At 45.6% G+C, this 21,227-nt stretch overlaps 1 protein-coding gene across 1 annotated transcript in view; it reads right to left on the bottom strand.

Moving 5' to 3' along the window:
- Nucleotides 1–3,846: 3,846 nt before the first annotated feature.
- The window catches only part of VSIG10 (V-set and immunoglobulin domain containing 10), a gene marked incomplete at its 5' end in the record, with an annotated part of 34,343 nt that continues 16,962 nt past the window's right edge, over nt 3,847–21,227 (bottom strand). Inside the window, 7 exons of the mRNA XM_079717726.1 lie at nt 3,847–4,056; nt 4,984–5,195; nt 6,695–6,710; nt 7,025–7,135; nt 9,976–10,269; nt 16,654–16,914; nt 18,822–19,124. Of these exons, the coding sequence (XP_079573852.1) occupies nt 4,001–4,056; nt 4,984–5,195; nt 6,695–6,710; nt 7,025–7,135; nt 9,976–10,269; nt 16,654–16,914; nt 18,822–19,124 (1,253 nt within the window). The 3' untranslated portion in view covers nt 3,847–4,000. The remainder of the gene's footprint in view (nt 4,057–4,983; nt 5,196–6,694; nt 6,711–7,024; nt 7,136–9,975; nt 10,270–16,653; nt 16,915–18,821; nt 19,125–21,227) is intronic.

Genomic DNA, 21,227 nt, shown 5'->3' with positions numbered 1-21,227 from the left:
TTAGCTGAACCCTGTGAGAAACTCCATAACTACCAACTGCTGCAAGGACCCAACAGCTGATATAAACTGTCTTTTCAGACAGCCCATCAGTCTACTGCTCCATGACAACTCCTACCCTAGCCCTTTAATATTAGAAAGTATGCAATCTGACCAAGGGAATTCCCTGGTGGTCCAGGGGTTAGGACCTCACGCTTTCACTGCCAAGGGCACGGGTTCAATCCCTGGTCAGGGAACTAATATCCTGCAAGCTGCAGGGCATGGCAAACAAAACAAAAAACAATCTGACCAGGGACTTCCCTGGTGGCGCAGTGGTTAAGAATCTGCCTGCCAGTGCAGGGGACATGGGTTTGAGCCCTGGTCCGGAAAGATCCCACATGCCGTGGAGCAACTAAGCCCATGAACCACAACTACTGAAGCCCACGCACCTAGAGCCCGTGCTCTGCGACAAAAAGAAACCTCGGCAGTGAGAAGCCCGCGCACTGCAACGAAGAGTAGCCCCTGCTGACCACAACTAGAGGAAGCCCACGCACAGCAACGAAGACCCAACGCCACCAAAAATAAATAAATAAATAAAACAATCTGACCACAAAGAGGCGTGTGTTTGAGGGTATGTAGCAAGAAAACAATGGAGAACAAATTTCTTGAGTTTAGGAGAGATGAGAGGGTGGGTAGGATCTACAAGTCGTGGAAAAGAATAACACGACAACGAAGACAATATTGTTACCAATACTGGGAAAGCTAATTAAAAAAACAAAAACTGTGGGCAGCAAATCCACTTCCCCAAATCTTTCAGTTTATTAATCAGGTCTAAATAAAGATGACTAAAGCATTTATTTAAAAATAACTTTATTCCATTATCTTTAAAAAATCCATATTATAACCTCAGAATGAATTTCTCCCAACCTCGCCTCCACACCAATTATTAAAATGTAAATAATGCAGAGGGATCTGTTTCGTTCTTTTTGCAGCAGTTCCTGGCCAGGACCATGGTGAGAAATACCGGTTGGCACATGTTGCATCATCATAAACTTTACCCAGCAAGGATGATTTTCCAGGTTTCAGCGCCTGGGTTAGGGAAATTTTCCATCATGGGTTCTCCTGCTGCAGTAATAGGGTTGGTGTGTGCTTGTGAGAATGGGGGGCTTCCGCCCCTGGTGGCTCAGTGGTTGAGAGTCCGCCTGCCGATGCAGGGGACACGGGTTCGTGCCCCGGTCCGGGAAGATCCCACATGCCGCGGAACGGCTGGGCCCGTGAGCCATGGCTGCTGAGCCTGCACGTCCGGAGCCTGTGCTCCACAACAGGAGAGGCCACAGCGGTGAGACACCCACGTACCACCAAAAAAAAAAAAAAGTTAAAGAGAATGGGAGCTGATATCAAAGCCACAGGATTATGACAGCCCCTTTCCCAATGTCCACCAGGTTTTGAGGAAAAGGAATGTCAGTTGCGATGGCCTGGAAGTATTTATCTTCCCGGTTCTGGTAAGTATATCTCCTCGTCTCCAGTTCACAATACATTCAGATAAGATTTTATTTTAAAGCACAATGTAACAAGTTGGTCTTTGCCACAGAAAGTCTGTAACCCGCTGTCAACGTACTGGTGGAGTTGGGGATGGGTCATCTTAAAGAAAAGAAAAAAAAGCCCTAGTTCTTTAAAATCCTCAAAGCTTGAAGACCTCCCCCGCCCAGTACCTCAGCTCTTAACTGACCCAGCAATATCATCTGTGCACACAGGGCTCAGATGTAAGTGACAACGATCACAGCTCAGCTGGACAAGGGTTAATAATGTTTGGCACCAAGACCCTGAAGCTCCCATTTACTAGTGGAAAAATCCTACCCCGAAGATTTCCCTGTCGTCAGGTGTGCATGCAGGAGAAGAGGAAGTCGCAGGAAGCATCTCAGTGATCTTGCAAATCATTCTCTGCATTCCCAGCTAGGGATTTTTTTTTTTTTCCCTAATAGTTTCTTTGCTTTTTCCCTTTTTAAATATGGTCGCCTCTGCAGGGTGGACTGTCGGATCCAGAGACTAGCTCAGTGTTCAGTGAGTTTAAACACAACCTGTCAAGTATCCGTTCTGAAATGACACTAACTTAGACTGGTTAGAGTGGTTAAGAATGTGAGGTTCCACGCAGCGAAAGACCCAGCCCAACAAGAGAACTGCAGGTCACAGCTATCCCTGACGGGCAGACATTGCAGCCAGCCTCTGACCTCCCCAGTGTTCTGAGCTGGGGACAGGGCTCACTTCTAGTGACTCCCTCAGTTTAGTTCCTTCATCCAAGAAAGTGGACCTGCTCCAACCACACCTGCAAGGTAACCCTGCAGGTAACATACTTCTCATCTTAAGAGTCCCAGGTCCTGTTATTGGAGAGGGAAGTTCCCCTTTAAGTCGTGCCCATCAGAGCAGGATATGCAACATTGCAGAGTGCAAATTCAAGTCAGATTTTCAAGTTTAGCACACATATTTTACACCCTTAGAAGGTCCCTGACATTTAAGAGATTAGGATGAAATTCGAAAGAAAAAAAATCTCTAAACTGTACAGGGAACAGCAGCAGCTTAAACTCATCATATGTTATTTTCATTCAAAACTTAGCATTATTGGGCTTCCCTGGTGGCACAGTGGTTGAGAGTCTGCCTGCCAACACAGGGGACACGGGTTCGTGCCCCGGTCCGGGAGGATCCCACATGCCGCAGAGCAGCTAGGCCCATGAGCCATGGCCGCTGGGCCTGCGCGTCTGGAGCCTGTGCTCCACAATGGGAGAGGCCACAACAGTGAGAGGTCCGCGCACCGCAAAAAAAACAAACAAAAAAACAAAAAAAACTTAGCATTATTGAGCAGCGTATCTTCATAACACCCTTAAGAAGTAGGAAGGAAACAAGCTTTCCCATTCCCATTTCCAAGATCGAGAAACCGAGGCCAGACGAACTGATCTACTCTGTTACAAAACATTTCTCCTTGCCTTTTTCAAAGCCACAGGAGAAAGGAAGGACGGGAAAGTCTGAAAGCTAAGGGTGCATCACCTAAGAGGCTTTTCTATAAACACAAAGCTCTGGAAAATGCGAGATTCTAATGAAAGGCACTTCCTCTTATCAGCCCCTAACTCTTTTGAAAAGAATTCTATCTCTAGGGAGGCAAAAATCCCCAGGAGAGCTCTGATGATGCCCTGGTCTGGAATATTCTACAGAGAATGGAAGGCCCAGGCAGCAGTTTGTAACTGAACAGTTGACATTTTTCTTCTTCAGCTAAGGAAGGCAAAGGAGAAGATAACTAACATCTACGGAGCACCTCCTAGGCACTCACATCCTGAAGTACCTTGGTCCCCACCATAACCCTGTAAGATAGGTGTGATTTCACCCATTTCACAGATGAAGAAATTGAGGCTCAGGGGAGAGGTAAAGCTACCTGCCCAAGCCCATGAAACAGGTAAGGAGCGGAGTCCAGATTCAAGACCAGGTGTTTCCGACTCAGAACCCGAACCAAAGTGCCTCCCCCTGATTAGCATCAGTAGCTGACCCCCCTCACCTTTTCCAGAGAGCTGACGTGTGCCTGGTTCCTCAGCTCACCTGGGCAGTGAAAAAGGACGTGTCCTTATCACCCCCCACTATTCCCTTGTGTGCCAGGGCGAGCCGGTTACAGACTTTTAACAGTGACAAAGGGCGCTGAGGCCAAGTGCCTCCCCCATCTCAGCATCAGTCAACCTGGAGAAAGCCAGGGGCACAGCGACAGGGGCACCTCAGATACCAAATGCAGCTTTCCCCCCACACACTGCCCATTCCAAAGCTTTTCAACATAGTTGAGAAAACTTACAGTAAATCAAACCAATTTAGAAAAAATTTTAAAAAGGGAAGGAAAGATGTGTGTGTGTTTTCCTTTTTTTGCTGAGAGCCACAAACCGTTTTCAGTCCTCAGGCAGGGATGCAAGTCAAGTGAAGCAGAATATAAAACTCATCTTTGACGTAGCTTTCCAAGCTTTTGAGACAGGATAACAAAGGACAGTTGTCTTCCTCAAACTGGCCTGTCTTCTTCTTGAATGACGTCACTCTGCTGCTCACTGCTGTCATCTGTACAGGAGGGAAAAGTAGACCCAACTCTGAGTAACCTCAATAGGGGAGACTCTGTTTCCGTAACAGTTTTTCTTTTTCTTTTTTTTTTTTTTTTTCTTTTTGTTTTGGCCACTCCACGTGGCATGTGGGAGATCTCAGTGCCCTGACCAGGGATTGAACCCATGCCCCCCTGCAGTGGTAGCGCAGAGCCCCAACCACTGGACCGCCAGGGAATTCCTCCCCCCCCCAATCAGTTTTCAATCACCTCTATTTCTAGACCTTTACTGATAAGTTTGTGGAGGAGCAGGTGGGGCGGGGTGTGTATCCCCGCTTTTACCTGTTCTTTCCACTCAAAATCCTCTGACACATCTGCTTGACACTGCCCACCCTCCACACTCCCGGCTTCTGCCATTCCCCTCGCCTGGACCACCCCTCCTTTCTGCTTATTCAAACTTAGCTGTCCTGAAAGACGTGCCTCATAGCCCACGTCTTCCATAAAACGTCTCCCAACCAATGCACCCCTCAGGGCTCTCATCTTTCTCCTGAGGTTCTGTGATTTGTAAACGTATCATTCATCAGGCAAGGAATCAGATTCCTTCTTGCCAAAGCTCCTCTACTGCCCTCGCAAAGGGTTGGTTAAATCTTCCTTCTGCTTTCATTTCCCCCTCGTGTTTTAGTCTGTTCGCCCTAACTGCTCTCGTAAAGCCCTTCACCATCGGTCTTTCTTTTCTAGTGCCTGACAGTACCAATCTGTGCCTTTCCCAGAGCAGGCCCTTGATAAATATTTGTCCATTTAATTAGCGTGTTGGTAGTTGACAGGAGATTCTCAGATTCTAGATTAAACTTTCACTGTCTTTCCCAACCTTTAAAAGACAGCCCTTGGAGATTTCTTCCAGGGAAGCCCACCACAACCTCACAGAGAGCTTCTAAGGACAAAGAGCTTACCCTGCAGAGCCTGGAGTCCGTTGGCCATCCGGTCCACATTCCCATTCACCAGTGCGGTCACTCTGTGGATGTGGCCGTACTTGGTTACTTCTTTTGGAGACTCCTCCCTCTCACTTGCTTCCTCCTCTTCCTCTTCTGCAGCATCTTCCTCCTCCTCCACCTCTTCCTCTTCTGAATCCACCAAAACCATGACATCACCCATGTCTTGCCTCCTAATTTCCAGAAGGGGAGAAATAATCAAGAAGATACCCTGTTTTCTCCAACTTCAGCCCTCGCTGAATAGGAAACACTTGGTTCTTTGCAGCCCCTTTGGTAACATGGAAAATTCTTCATGTATTCAACTTGGTTGAGTCATGAGATGACAGTGCGATTGTAACCTCGCGGAGAGATGCTGCCGAAGATTGTCTAGATAATTGTATCTTGTGCTGGGTGAGTTTTAGCACTCCACCTCTCCCCACCCTGCTGCTTCTCAGGCAGATGACCTCATTGTCCCAAGCACCCACCATTTCAGTTCCCCTCACAGCACGTACACAGACGCTCTGTTCCTTTCCTGAAATGCCCTTATTTCTCCTGCACTTACTGAAATTTCTCCACCTTTTCATTATTCAAGGCCCAAGTGAAGTCCTCTGCCTCCCCCTGAAGCCTTGAACTATGACTGAATTTGGCGTCCACGGCCAGCGGTTTGGCACTGAATTGTTCTCTAGTTTGTTGCTAGTTCTGCCTGCCCAGCCAGACTGTACATTTCACGGGCCAGTCAGTCCTAGGAGCATCACATTCTCATTTAATCCTTACAGCCCGCCTCTGAGAAACAGACGAGGAGACAAAGCCTCAGAGAGGGTCAGGGATTTTCCAGGAGCCACGGGCTTGAAGGGCAGAGCTGCCATGTGAACCCAGGCCCATTCATTCCAAAACCTTTTCCCATTATGCCAAGCTGCTCCCTTCTGTGAAAAATAAGCCTGGGGAATGACAGATTCATTCCAGAATGACCCTCAAAAACAGGGCTGTAAAGGTAACACTTTCCGTTGAAAGATGGTCCCAGAACAATAAAATCCCCTCATTATGAACAATGGTCCCAGAACAATAATACCCCATAGTTATAAATGGATAAGAGGAGCAAAGAGAAGAGTTCTTTGCTCCCACCCAGAATCTCCTTAGGAGGCTAAATACATAAGTTCCATTTAGTTGCTTTGCCCCTACTGAGGTTTCCTTTTGGGAGGGGCTTCTGGGCATGCTCAGACTAGTCTTCCAAAACATGCTGTAAGACAATGACTTATTCTTCCTTTTAGAAAAGGAAAACTAAATAAAATAAATGCATGAATGATGGGCTCAATATGTACATGCTGTCTGTATGCCTCAATGACAGTCCAGCAATGTGCCTGGCCCTGAGGTCTGGCGTTGCAAAAACAGCACAGACTTTGGAATCAGGTCAGGCCCAGGTCTAACTGCAGGCACAGCCGCTCACTCCCTGGATGAGCTTGCAGAAGCTGCTTTTTGCTACACTGAGCCTCCCTCGACTTGTCTGGAACAGCAGCACCCTGAAGAGTTTATGACGGCGTTGTAATAATGCCTGAGGAAGCCCCAGCCCCGTGTCTGGCCCGTGGTAGGTTCCCAGTGGCGGTGGTTATTATTGTTCTTATGAAACATTATAAACAAAACGTCAGTGAAGACATCATGGAAATGGATTTTTGATTTGAGTCTAGGGAACACTCACCTGAAAGTGCTTCCTACTGAAAGGAGAAAGGAAAAAACATTAATATCCAATAATATCCACTTCGGCCTCACAGAAGTTTCTAATCAATCTAACATTTACAAAAGAATGGACAATGAGAAAACTGACCCAATACGAGAGATGACAGGGTGTTCAGGCGTGGTTCTTAGGTGCTTCATTATTGCACATCTGCACCCAATTTGGAAACCTCTTGAATGGAGCTTCAGGTGGGAGCATAACAGGGGCAACCTCCCCCCACCCACACCCTCTCAAGAAGCCTGAGAGAGCAGCAAAGGGACCCAGGAAGCCCTTAACCTTCCGGGAAGCCCTTACCTTTCCAGCAGAACACAGGGCTGTAGTACAACAGAAGCCCAGAGATAATGGCCAGTCCCAGCAGAAGGAGGCTCACGATGGTGCCCACAATTCCCCCGATGTTTACAGGTTCTGCAAAGACAAATCACACCCTTGACTCGGCCACGTGATACACACAGCTAGGAGGGCAATACCTCCCCTCCTCTGCCTGGATCCTACTCTTATCTCGGTTTTATGACCTTGGGCAAGGCATATGACCTCTCTGCAGAGCAAGATAAAGATCTCATTTTTCTACTTCAGACAGTTTGTGGGAATCAAACAAGGCATGTGATGCAAAAGAATACTGGAGGGGGGGCGTGGTGGTGGGATGAACTGGGAGATTGGGATTGACATATATATACTCATATGTATAAAATAGATAACTAATAAGAATTAGTTATATAAAACTAATTTTATATAAAAATATAATTTTATATAAAAATATAAAATTGAAAAAAATAAATAAAATAAATAAAAAGTAAAAACAGAAAAAAAAAAAAGAACATTGGAAAGTTAAAATCTCTGTGTCTCCACACATCAAGACTGCTGTTAAGGCCATAGTAATTAAGAGTGTGAGTTATTGGTGCCACAATGAAGTGATCAATAGAACACAATAGGGAGGGTCTTCCCTGGCAGTCCAGTGGCTAAGACTCAGCGCTTCGGGACTTCCTTGGCGGCGCAGTGGTTAAGAATCCGCCTGCCAATGCAGGGGACGTGGGTTCGATCCCCAGTTGGGGAAGAGCCCATATGCCACAACTAAGCCCGTGAGCCACAACTACTGAGCCTGCACTCTAGAGCCTGCAAGTCACAACTACTGAAGCCCGCGCACCTAGAGCCCGTGCTCCGCAACAAGAGAAGCCACAGCAATGAGAAGCCAGCTCGCCATGACTAGAGAAAAGCCCGTGCGCAGCAACGAAGACTCGATGCAGCCAAAAATAAATAAATGAATTTATTTTTTAAAAAAAGACAAAAAAAGACTCAGCGCTTCCACTGCTAAGAGCGCGGGTTTGATCCCTGGTCGGGGAAACTAAGATCCCGCGTGCTGCTTGGGACGGCCAAAAATATATATATATTTAAAAAAAGAGAACAGAATAGAGAATCCAAGAACAGGTCCACACACAGAAGGAAACTTGATATAGGACAGACTAGTGAGTAGAAGAGGAACTCTTCAGGATGTGGTGCTAGACCAAATAGTTATCCAAATTGGGGGGTGGAGGAAACTTGATGTCTACCTCACATCATTCACAAAAATCAATTCTAGATGGACTAAAGAGTTAACTATGAAAGGTTAGTGTTAAAGCTTTAAGAAAATATGGAAGAATACTTTCATGACCATAGGATAGATAAGGATTTCTTAAGACACAAAAATTGCTAATGATATAAGAACAGATTCATAAAGTCAACAACATTAAAGTAAGAATGTCTGCAAATCGAAGGATACCATAAAGAAAACAAGAAAGACAACTGAAAGGAGATATTTGTAACATGTGAAACTAACAATTAGCATATGGAATTTCTAAAGAACTCCTATATATCTATAGGAAAGGGGAAAACGTCAAAAGACACAATTATGTATTTTGCAGATGAAACATAAATAGCAAATAAACATATGAAATAATGCTCAGCCTTCTTAGTAATCAGAGACATTCAAATTAGAACCACAATGAGATTTCATTTTACACCTACTTGATGGGCAAAAATCACAAAATCTGTGGGTGAAAATGTGGAACGACTGCTGTTGCAAATGGAAATTGGTATAACCACTCTGGAAAATACTTTGATGTTATCTCATAGATAAAAATGCACATAACCTAACCTTCATTTCTACTCCTTGTACAAATATTCTAGAGAAATATTTGCCTGGGGACCTGGGTATATGTACACAAGGGGCTGGTTAAAAGGTTTCCATAGCAACACTGTTTGTTCATCACAACAAAAAAATCAGAAGAAGCACAAACATCCATCAGCAGGAAAATCAATAACTTAGCTGTGGAGTAGTGATACAATGGAAAATTATACAGCAGCACAGAGGTACAAAGTATAATTATACACATCAGCATGAATAAATTCTGGAAACAAAATGTGGGATAAAAAAGGCAAATTACAAAAGACTACACTTGTATGGTAACAACCATTTTTCAAAACTCTAAAACAAACAATATATTATGTAGAAATGTGTACATATGCAGCATATTTTTTCTTAAATAAAACATGAAACTCAGGATAGTGGTTACCTTTTTCAGAAGGCCCAGGATGAGCCTGGAAACGGGCCTACAGGTAGGGTTGCCAGATAAAATACTGTGTGCTCACTTAAATTTGGATTTCAGATAAACAATGAATAATTTTTTTTGAATAAGTATGTCCCAAGCAATACTGGGGACGTACATTAAAAAAAAAAATTATATGTTTTTCTGAAATACAAATTTGTGAGCATCCTGTTTTTTTAGCTTTGCTATTGTTGTTTTCTACATCTGGCCACACTATCTTCAGGTAATTCCAGCAGTGTTGGCACTGTTCTATATCTTAAGTGGGATGTTAGTTTTCTGGGTGTTCATTTTGCTATTATGTTTCTCAGCTTACATTTTATATTTACATATATATATATATATATATATATATATATATATTTATATATATATATATATAAATTATATCTATTTTATACATATATTTTATTTTAATATATATATATATTTTTTCCTTTAGGATGTAACAGATATTAAATAACTTTTTTATCCCTATGCAAATGTTAGAGATTTAGGACTGGACAATAATTTTCCCATCCACCTTGTCAAGCCACAGGGAAGCAGACAGGCCTTCTCCCAGATGGCAGTGACCCACATGTAGGGAGGCACCAAGCCGTCCCCATGCTGATGCCAGGTCCTCTGAAGCTCTCGGCCCTCCTCCTCCTCCTCTGGGGCCACTTCACTCACCTTTCACGCTCAACCAGATGTCCACCTCCCTCACCCCCACGGGGTTCTCAGCCCGGCAGACATAGTAGCCCTCGTCCAGGTCCTGGGAGCAGTTGCGGATGGTGAGGGTGGAGCTCTGGCCACTCTGGGTGATGAGGTGGTGGCCGCTGGGCTGGATGACGACCTCCGGCTGGGTGAGGTTGCTCAGCCACAGGATCTTGGCGGGGGGGTAGGCTCCAGACACTTCGCAGGTGAGCGTCACATTGCCTCCCACGAAACAAGTCTTCATGGGCTCAGAGAGAAGGGAGGGGCTCCCTGACCATCAGAAGAAGGTAAAGAAAGACAAACGTTGAAGGAGGTTCAATCGGTGGTCTGAGAATTTCAAGAATATTACTTCTTCCAAACAAAGCAACTCCAGGAACTTCTGTACTGCACCTGGTCTCATATAATAATAAAAGCTAATATTTGTTGAACATTCAATGGGCTAGGCACCATTCTACTTATTAACCCAATTAATAATTCTCACAACAATCTTGTTATCCCCATTTTGCAGATGGGGAAACTATGGCACAGAGAAAGTTAAGTAACTTGCTCAAAGTCACATGACTAAATAAGTGAGCAGCTAGGATTTAGGGGGAGCAAATGTCCTGGTTTGTGCAAGGCTGAGGGGGTTCCCAGGACCTGGGGGCTTTCAGTGCTAAAACTGGTGAAGTCCCGGGCAAACCAAGATGAGTTGGTCACTCTATGTAAGAATGGAACCCAAGGAGTCATGTTTTTGTGGTCCACATCTCCTTACTTCTTATGCTGTAAGCTTCTATGTATAATAATCATACTGATCAGATAAGATATGGGCACACAGCCTGACAAGGGTGTTCCAGGGGACAGAAGGCAGCTGTATTAGTTTCCTGTTGCTGCTGTAACAAATTGCACAAACTTAGCAGTTAAAACAACACAAATTTATCCTTTTAGAGTTCTGGAGGTCAGAAGTCCGAAATAATCTTGCAGAACTAAAATCAAGGTGTTGGCAGAGCTGGTCCCTTCTGGAGGCTCTAGGTGAGAATCCATTTCCTTGTTTTCTCAGCTGCTAGAAAGGAGCCACCTGCATTCCTTGGCTTGTAGTCCCTTCCTTGAATTACTCCTACCTCTTGCATCTGTCATCACTTCTCACTACTGCATGTGACCCTCCTGCCTCCCTCTTATAAGGACCCTCGGGATCACACTGGGCCCACCCAGATAACACAGGACACTCTCCCCATCTCAAAATTCTTAATTACAGATGCAAAGTCCCTCTACCATGTAAGGTAACATTATCACAGGTTCTGGGGATTAGGATGTGGACATCTTTTGGGGGCCATTCTTCTGTCTAGGACAGGTCTGTCCTAGAAAACTCAGAATGTGGCATTCCTGTGGCCTTGGGGTCTGATTTAAGTGGGACACAGGGAGCTATGAGGTCTACTATGGCGATCTACTTGTATCCTTTGCAAGAGAAGCCTTCTCCCAAAATGCACACCCTCTCGGGAAGGGTAACAAATTCATCTCGGGAGGATTTATGAAATCCATATTTTCAGCAGCTGAGGGACACAGAGCAGCATGTTGGCTTCCTGCCCTGGAGAGTGAAACTACACGCTTCCCCTTGGCAGTTGTTCCAAGAGAGAAACTAGGGTTTCACTGCTGGCATCTGGGGAAGGGGGAAGGGGCAAGGGAGTGGGGGTGGAACAACCCAGAAGCCTCTCTCTCTAGGTCAGGTTAACAGAAGAGAAGATCCCAAACCTGGTTTTGCTCAGAAAACTCACGTGCGGACACTCCTTCTTGGATCAACTGTCAGATTCCCCCCATGTTGCTAAATCCCTCCTTCCCTGCTTTATGGTTAACCGGAATTTCCTTTAGGGTCACAAAGCCAGCAGCAGTGACAACAGTGTGGCTGTATTTAGGGGTCCCAAACCAAAGTCTGATAAATGGCCCCCTCCTCCTTTATTAAAAGCAAAACACACAATTCCCCCAGTGCACCTCCCCTGAACCCCAAACAAACATCATGTACTTTTGCCAGACACAGCACTCACCCCTCAGACAGCTGTGTCACCATCCAGCTAGTGTGGCACCTATAAATTCAACGAGTTTCACTTAAAGGGATACTGCGTCAGGGGTGGGGCAGGTGCTGCTGGGCCCTCACAGGTCTGCAGGAGGCGGACCACCTGCTGGGGCCGCCGCACATGGGGCTCCGTAACACCGCAGCTCTAACACCGCAGCTCATCGTAGGCTGAGTTGGCGTCTTCAGTTTAGGGGCTACACACCATATAAAGAGAGATCTGGGGAGTTCCCTGGCCGTCCAGTGGTTAGGACTTGGTGCTTTCACTGCCATGTGGCCCAGGTTCAATCCCTGGTCGGGAAACTAAGATCCCACAAACTGCGTGGCACAGCTGAAGGAAAGAAAGAAAGAGAGAGAGAGGGAAGGAGGGAGGGGGAGGGAGGGGGAGAGAGAGAAAGAGAGAAATAGGGAAGGAAGGAAGGAAGGGAGGGAGGGAGGGAGGAAGAAAGAGAGAGAGAGGGAGGGAGGAGAGAGAGAGAGAGAAAGAAGGAAGGAAGGGGAGGGAGGGAGGAAGAAAGAAAGAGAAAGAGAGAGAGAGGGAGGGAGGGAGGGGGAGAGAGAGAGAGAAATAAGGAAGGAAGGAAGGAAAAGAAATGAAAGAAAGAAAAGAAAGGTAGATAGATAGATGATAGATAGATAGATCGATCAATCTGGGCAGCAGGAATCTCCGAAAGCACGACTTTTCATCAGCTTGGGGGCTACACTGCCCTGGATCCCTGAGGTGGACGCTAGCATTACACTTCAGTGTCCTACTAGTCCTTTCAAGTGGAATGATCCAGAGACCCCTCGCCTGCAAGGACCTTGCTACTCAAGGTGTGGTCCTCGGACCAGCCGCATCAGCACTCCCTGGAGGCAATTAGAAATGCAGATATTGGGTCCACCCAGACCAAGAGAGTCAGAATCTGCATTTTAACCAGCCACGTTGGGTGACTTGTATGCACATCCAGGCTCGAGTGCCCAAGAGGGAGGCGGGGAGAACTGGATGGTGTCAGAGTCCGAGAAGGGTCCAGGCTCTGTGCTTGCTTCCTGTGCTCCTGGAATTGGGAAAACTTCTGGTCAGCTCCCTTCTCCAGACACATTTCTTAACCCTGAGCCCATATTTAGATTCAAGTTATTGGTCAAGTCTCAGGGGTCACAGGAATAAAGACTTAGGCAAGATCTGCAAATAAAATGGAAGGGTAAGCGCAAAATAACACAACCCCACCAGCTGCCTCTGCTAATTTCACCCTCTCTCAGCATCGGTCCATCATTTATTCACTTCCTGGGACTTACTGTCCATAACACACTTCGGACATCCTCATTATGTACTACTCTGAGTGTGTAAACTGCTTTCTATTTGCAGTCTGGGCAAGTCGGCTGCCTCTGTTTCACCATCGGTAAAATGGAGCATCCTCCCCAAATTCATGTCCACCTGGAACCCCAGAATGTGATCTTATTCGGAAATGGAGTCTTTGCAGATGTAACTAGTTAAGGATCTCAAGATGAAATCATCCTGGATTGAGGGTGGGCCCTAAATCCAAGGACTGGTATCTTATAAGAAGAGGAGAGGCCACAGGGAGACATACACACAAATGGGAAGGTCACATGAAAACCGATGCAGAGACCAAAGTGATGCAGCCACAAGCGAAGGAACACATAGAGCCATGAGGAGCTGGAAGAGGCCAGGAAGGATTCTCCCATGAAGACTCTGATGGGAGCAGTGCCCTGCCGACACCTTGATTTCAAACTTCTAGCCTCCAGAACTGAGAGAGAATAAACGGCTGTTGTTTTAAGCCACAAGGTTCGTGATACTTTGTTACAGCAGCTCCAGGAAACTAATTCTGAGGGATAATACGAGCTCTCAGCTCACCGGGTGATTGAGAACTGAACGAGATACTGTGTGCAAAATACTTGGCACCTGCACTCTATCTGCACTCAGTAAATGTTAATGTCACCATCGCAGTTGACCCTTGAACCACATGGGGGTTGGGGGACCAACCTGCGAGAAATCTAAAAATCCACAGTCCTGCTCTCTCTCTGCCTCAGAAACAAAGGAATTGATAAATGACTCGCCCAAGGACAGGAAGCTGAAACAGTTTGGATAGAATCAGGACTCAAACCCTAGTTCTTTTGATTCTATATCCTATGGTCTCTAATCAGACACAAACTTTTCCCCACAGTGAGTTAATTTAAAGATCTGTTAAGTGAAAATACAGATCATACATTTATTGAAAAAAATCCACATGTACGTGGAACCGCGCAATTCAAACCTGTGGTGTTCAAGGGTCAGTTGTATTTGTGATATTGTCATTTCCTGCTTCACATTTGCCAGACTTCTCTCTCCAAGTAAAGTTTAAGTCCTTTAAAGGCAAAGACTCTATATTCCTCCACAGTACCTGGGACCATGCTGAGCACCTAAATCCTACCCAAAAAGATTTGCTAGATCATGTGGGGAAGGTCACCAGGAAAGCAGTCAGCACTACCTGGATAAAAGCAAGTGCGCTGGGGTCAGACCAGCCTGGCTATGTGTTGGCTCCGTCACTTACGAGCCAATTGATCTTGGGTAAATTAGTTCACACATGTTATCATCTGCAACTTACCAATCATCCTAATCTGCAGGTTACTGTGAGGATTACAAATAGTAAGTTAATAAGAAAGAGTCAAAGACCTTCTGACCACAGAAACCTAAAAGAACAGGACTGAGAGGGGACTTCCCTGGTGGTCCAGTGGTTAAGACTCCGTGCTCCCAATGTAGGGGGCCCGGGTTTGATCCCTGGTCAGGCAACTATCAATAGATCCTGCATGCTACAACTAAGACCCTGTGAGCCAAATAAATAAATAAATGAATATTTATTAAAAAAAAAAAAAAAGAAGAACAGGACAGAGGTGAACCTTTCAAAATCAGAAACTGCTCATCACTGCAGAAATGTGGTTTAGGAGCCATATATGCTAGAAAAATATCTATAACGTGCATGACAGTTCTATGAAATTAACTGACTCTTATGGAATAAGAAAAGATGAACAAGCCAATAGAAAAATGGACAAAATATAAACAGATAATTCACAGATAATATATAGCAAGTCAATACGCATATGAAAATTATCAACTCCACCAGTGATCAAAGAAAACCAAATGAAAACAATATGCCATATCCCAACTAGCAAAGAGGAAAAAACTAAAAAATTAATAACACTCGATGTTGGTGGAGATACTGGGAAATGAGTACCCTCACATGGTCTTTCTAGAGAGAGTGACTGCTAGGGTTTCTTTTGGGGGTGATGGAAATATTCTGGATTAGAATGGTGATGGTAGTATAACATTGTGAACATACTAAAAAAACAAAACAAAACAATGAATTATAAACTCTAAAATAGTGAATTTTAGGGAATTCCCTGGCGGTCCAATGGTTAGGACTCCGAGCTTTCACTGCTGAGGGCACAGGTTCAATCCCTGGTCGGGGAACTAAGATCCCACAAGCTGCATGATGCGGCCAAAAAATAAAAATTAAAAAAAGTGACGTTTATATTATGTGACTTAAATCTCATTTTTAAAAAATGGTCCCAAAGCCAATTGGGTCGGATTTGGCCCATGAGGCATAGTTTACCAAGCCCTGTCCTAGGGCAGAAAACGAGTCCTGGTCCCTTCTGTTGCCCAAGGCCAGGTATGGTACCTGACACAGAGGGGATGCCCGGGAGCAGTGTGCTGAATGAGTTAGTGGGAAGGGTGAACCATCTGAATGCCACTTGCCTGGGAAAACAAGCACCTGCTGACACAGCAGGGCTCAATCCTCAGCATGTCAGCTCTCCACGGCTGCACCTCTGAGGATTATCCTCCTAAACTGTGGGGACAACCTCACCAGGGCCAACACAACCCAACATGCTCTGGCCCTGGCTTACTCATTGGATTGGTTTCCTGAGGCTGCTGTAACAAAGTACCACAAACGGGGTGGCTTAAAACAACAGATATTTATTCTCACAGTTCGGAAAGTCTGAAGTTCTAAATCAAGATGTCAGCACCTTGCCCTGTATGAATTCCTGGCCCACAGAAATCATGAGATAATGACTATTGTTTGAAGCCATTAAGTTCTGGGGTAATTTGTTCCACAACAGGAGATAACTAGTAAATGAACCTTGTCTGTCTTGTTCACTGCTCCATCTTCAGTACTTAGAAACTGCAAGGGAAAACCAGCTTGGACTACAACCAAGAAGTTTCATTCAGCATCTTTAAAGTTTGAAAGGAAGGGATGAAGAGGGCATTTGGGGTTAGCAGATGCAAACTAGTATATATAGAATGGATAAACAACAAGGTCCTACTGTATAGCACAGGGGACTATACTCAATATCCTGTGATAAACCAGAATGAAAAAGAATATAAAAAAGAATGTGTGTATACATATATTTATGTGTGTGTGTGTGTGTGTAATTGAATCACTCTGCTGCAGAAATTAACACAATATTGTAAATCCAATATACTTCAATTAAAAAAAAAAGCAAAAGGAAGGAAGAAATGGAAGGAATTCAGTTCACTCCAACACCCTGGGATTTCTCTCCCAGACCTTCTTTCAAAGGCTTGTCCCAGAAAAGAGGAAGGTGAGTGGACCCCAGAACCCCAGGACAAGGCAAAGCAGACTTACTGATCTGTACCACGCAGCTGGCTCCCGACTCCGGCCCCACTATGTGGCTCCCGACACACTTGAACTTCTTGCCGTCCGACAGCTGGGGCTGGTTCAGCATCTCAACCCCCAGCTTTGACGTCCCCACAACCACACCTCCTGGCTCTTCTGTCCACAGGAGGTCTGGGTCTGGGTATCCTCCGGCCCAGCGACAGCTGAGCTGCAGCGTGAACAATCCTGGCGACAGCTCTGCCCAGCACTGAGGGGCTGACGGAGGGGGCGCTGCAAAACACCAGAGGACGTGGCCTTAATCACAGACTAAGATGAGCCACTGGGCTTATTACCCTCAGGGTTACAGACCCAGGGTATCCGAGAAACGTCAACCCCAGTTAGTGTACCTTGAGATAGCTCCTAGCACACATTAGTGCCTGCCACAAGTTGGGTTTCCTCGGCTGGGTGTTAAATCTTGGAAGAGATCTGCATTTCTCACTAGCCACGTGTGGCTGTTTAAATTTTCATTAATTTAATTACAAATTTATTTCCTCCATCAGACTACTCACATTTCCTAGTCATCACACATGGTAGCTATTAGACCATATAGAAGAGAACATTTCCATCATCACAGAAAGTTCTACTGGGCTCTGCTGGTCCCTAGAGGGAGTTGCAGGAAGAGGGAGATTTATTCATCCCCAAACCTCAACACACACTTCTTTTTTGCTATGTGCAAGTACCACTTAAAAATATATATAAAAATTTAACAAATTAGAAACCTGTTGTAACCTATGTGTTCATAATTATATATAAAATAATATATATTATATATGTATGTAGATAGTATATATATTATGTATGCCATATACCTTTATATATTTTATATAATACATATAAATAGAAATTTGGATCTTATTTGTAGATATGTGGCATCTAAAAGAAAAATTATTGGAAATATACCAAAATGATGGTTAGAGTACAAGTGATTATTTTCTTCTTTCTAGTCATCTGTTTCCTACAACAAGCACGTATGACTTTATATACGATAAATGTCATTTATGATAGACAGCATTGAGACTTACAAAGGCGCTGAATAACGTATAAAGTAAGTGTGTCATTGCCCTGCCTGCTAATTGTCGTTCTCACGCTCCCTTTCGTTAGCATGGATTAGGAGTGCACCCTGTGTTTATTTCTACAGTGGTGTTCCTCCACTAAATGTGTGCATAGGTGCACTGGGTTGTTTCTTCACCTGCAAAAGAAAGATTCATGAACTATTGGTTCTTAACAGCGCTAGAGGGCCTGTGCTCATGGAGGGCGTGAGAGCAGATGAATGGATAAACAAACTGCCGTAGAGCCATACAGTAGATACTCTTAGGCCAAGAAATGAAAACAAGTACCGACACAAGCTACAACAAGATGAACCTTGAAAACATGATGCTAAGGGAAAGATGCCAGCCCCAGAGGTCATATAGGGTGTGATTCCATTTATATGACATGTCCAGAATAAGCAAATCCATAGAGATAGAACACAGACTGGTGGTTGCCAGGGGCTGGGGGAAGAGGGTATGGGAGTGACTGCTTCACGGGTATGGGGTTTCCAACTTGGGGTGATGAAAATGTTTTGGAACTAGACAAACGTGATGGTTGCACAACACTGTGGATAGACCCAATGCCACTGAATTGTACATCTTAAAATGGTTAATGTTATGTTATATACTTTCACCCCAATTAAAAAAAAAAACCTTAGGGCTTCCCTGGTGGCGCAGTGGTTGAGAGTCCGCCTGCCGATGCAGGGGACACGGGTTCGTGCCCCGGTCTGGGAGGATCCCACGTGCCGCAGAGCGGCTGGGCCCATGAGCCATGGTCACTGGGCCTGTGCGTCTGGAGCCTGTGCTCTGCAACAGGAGAGGCCACAATAGTGAGAGGCCCGCGTACCGCAAAAAAAAAAAAAAAAAACTTTAGACCTGGCATTAATTCCCCTCTATGACTCACAGGGACTCTCCTGTACTCCTAGTTAGCAGTGAGCTTCCAGAAGAGGCAACACTCTCTGACATGTGTACGTGTGTGTCGAGGGAGCTGCAGAAGCATGTTAGAACCTGTGCATCAGGTAAGTCTTTGTATACAAAGGGGAGGCACAAACACGCAGTTCACGAAGGGTCAAGGTGAAGGAGTGGCGGAGGGGAGCACTGCTTACGCACAGTAGACCAGGAGCTCGGTGGTCACCTTTCGATGTCTCCCACTGAGCATGTTCGTGGCCAAACAGGTGTAGTTCCCTTGGAGGTTCTGCGACATCAGTAACAGCGTGAAGCAGCTGGCCGTCAGGTTGTTTCCGAAGGGCTCGGTGCTAGAATCCGGGGCCTGGAACCACCATTCAACCATGGGCGGAGGCCAGGAGCTGCTGCTGCAGCAGAAATCCACCCGGGAGCCCTTGGCCGCATACAGCGTGCTGTTGGGGAGCCTGCCGGTGCTGGAGATGTTGACCTCAACCTGATAGGGGCCTCCTGGGAACGACAGAGCGGGTGGGGAAGGCGTAAGAGTTCACTGGAGCCCCTTACCAGCTCTAAGAGACACAGAGATGATCAGGAAGCAGCCAGTGAGTATGACAATATCAACCACATATTATGTGACAGACACTGTGCCGAGTGCCCTCAGGCATGCTTTCATTTACTCCTGAGCAATCCCGTGAGATTTACTGAGGGGATAAATCCTTACAGAAGACGGAAAATGCAAATCGCCCCTTTTAAAAAACACGGATGAGTGGAAAGGATATCTGTGCCGTAAAGAGTTAATGTAGCAGGACTTCCCTGGTGGTCCAGTGGTTAGGATTCTGCAGTTTCACTGCCAAGGGTCTGGGTCCAATCCCTGGTTGGGGAACTAAGAGCCCACAAAAGAAAAAAAAAGAGTTAACATAGCAGGCCTGAGTGATTTCCTTAGAAAGGCCTGCCTGCAAGGTGGGCCTGGGTTGGCAACTAGGAGCTTGCATTTCAGGGGGGTTCCCACCGTTCCCAGAACTGGTAAGAGTGGGGTTCACCAGGCCTAAACTGTTTATACAAACAGTGTGGCTTATGCTGAACACCTGCTTTCCTTCTGAGCGTCTGGAATTTTGGTATGTGCTAGGCAGAGGATGCCTATGTGACAAGCCCCAGTAAAAACCTAGCGCGCTGGAGTCTCTAACGAGCGTCCCTGGTAGATATTCCACACGTGTTGCCACAACTTGTTGCTGGAGGAATTAAGTGTGTCCCATGTGACTGCACTGGGAGAGGACTCTTGGAAGCGTGGTCCTCATTGTCCTGTGAGTTCTCCTAGAGAATCAGTGAAGCTGGGGGTGGTCTTGGGGACCCCTGGCACAATTTCACACTGAAAGACAAGAAACATTGGTTCCAGTCCCAATTTTTAACTCCACTGACTAGCTGTGTGACTTTGGGCAAAGTATTTAACTTCCCTTAAGCCTCCATTTCCTCATCTGTAAAATGGGGATGATGCTAGAACCCACTTTATGGGGTTGTCATGACAATTAAAGGAATTAGTATCGTACAGCACTCAGAACAGTGCCAGAAAGGCCGTCCCACAATTGGTACCCAGTGCATCTAAGATCCTCTTTGATCCTATTTATACTAAAGTCCTGTAGTGTGTTGCCTCCACCAGAGACTTCCTCTTAAGAAGAGTCCAGAAAGGGCAATGCTTGGCCATAGGGATAAAACTATGACTGTAGAATTTTGGACAAAAATATGCCCAGGGGATAAATTATTAGGGGGAGGAAAGGCTTTGCCAGATCCCCTCAAAGTACAGAAGCTACTTCCACCTATTCTGGGGCCATTGTATAACGACAGAAATTGTGGGTTTCTGAGGAAAATATTCTTGACAATATGCTTGTCTAGTCAGGGCTGGCTCCTAAAAGTTGCAATGATTTGCTGGAATCATGTCACCTCCCACAGAGGGTCTGGGGAAAAAATTATACTGTAGTTTGGGAGGTGCTCAAATATCCCATTGCCTGTTGCTGACTAGTTGGGTAGGTATGTGGACCAGCAGGTCCTAGGGAGTGTCCACAGCTGGCAAGCACCCAGCCAAACACAGGGTACCTCTGTGGTATTGGTAGCCACGCCTGGGCCAGCAAAGGTACTGTGTTAGATTGGACCACCTGGGTCTTCCAAATTGTGGTCTGGAGGGCCACAGAGGCCTGTCATGAACAGTAAGACCCCCAGAAACTGGCTGGGATGAGGCTTTTTTTTTTTTTGACTGCGCCACGTGACTTGCGGGATTTTAGTTCCCCGACCAGGTATCAAACCCTCGTCCTTGGTAGTGACAGCACCGAGTCCTGACCACTGGACCGCCAAGGAATTCCCTGGGAGGGGCTTTAGACCAGAACAATGCTGAGCAAAACATGGGTTTGGATAAAGGGAATGGATGAGAACGCTGTAGGCATAAGGGTTAAAAAAAAAAAAATCAAATGAGAGAACCTGAAGGGCCTTCTGAATTAACTGTTCAAAGGTTACAGCTTTTTAATAAACTTTTGGGTTGAGTCTGCTTTCTTAATTAAAGCTGACACCATCTTCTTAAATCCCCGGGGTTCTTCCCTTACTCTGACTAAAAAGAAGGCGGTACCC

This window comes from Hyperoodon ampullatus (assembly GCF_949752795.1).
Source record: "Hyperoodon ampullatus genome assembly, chromosome: 13".
Classification (NCBI taxonomy): Eukaryota; Metazoa; Chordata; class Mammalia; order Artiodactyla; family Ziphiidae; genus Hyperoodon; species Hyperoodon ampullatus.
Note: the sequence above shows the minus strand (reverse complement) of the source record. Positions and strands in the feature narration are given on the sequence as shown.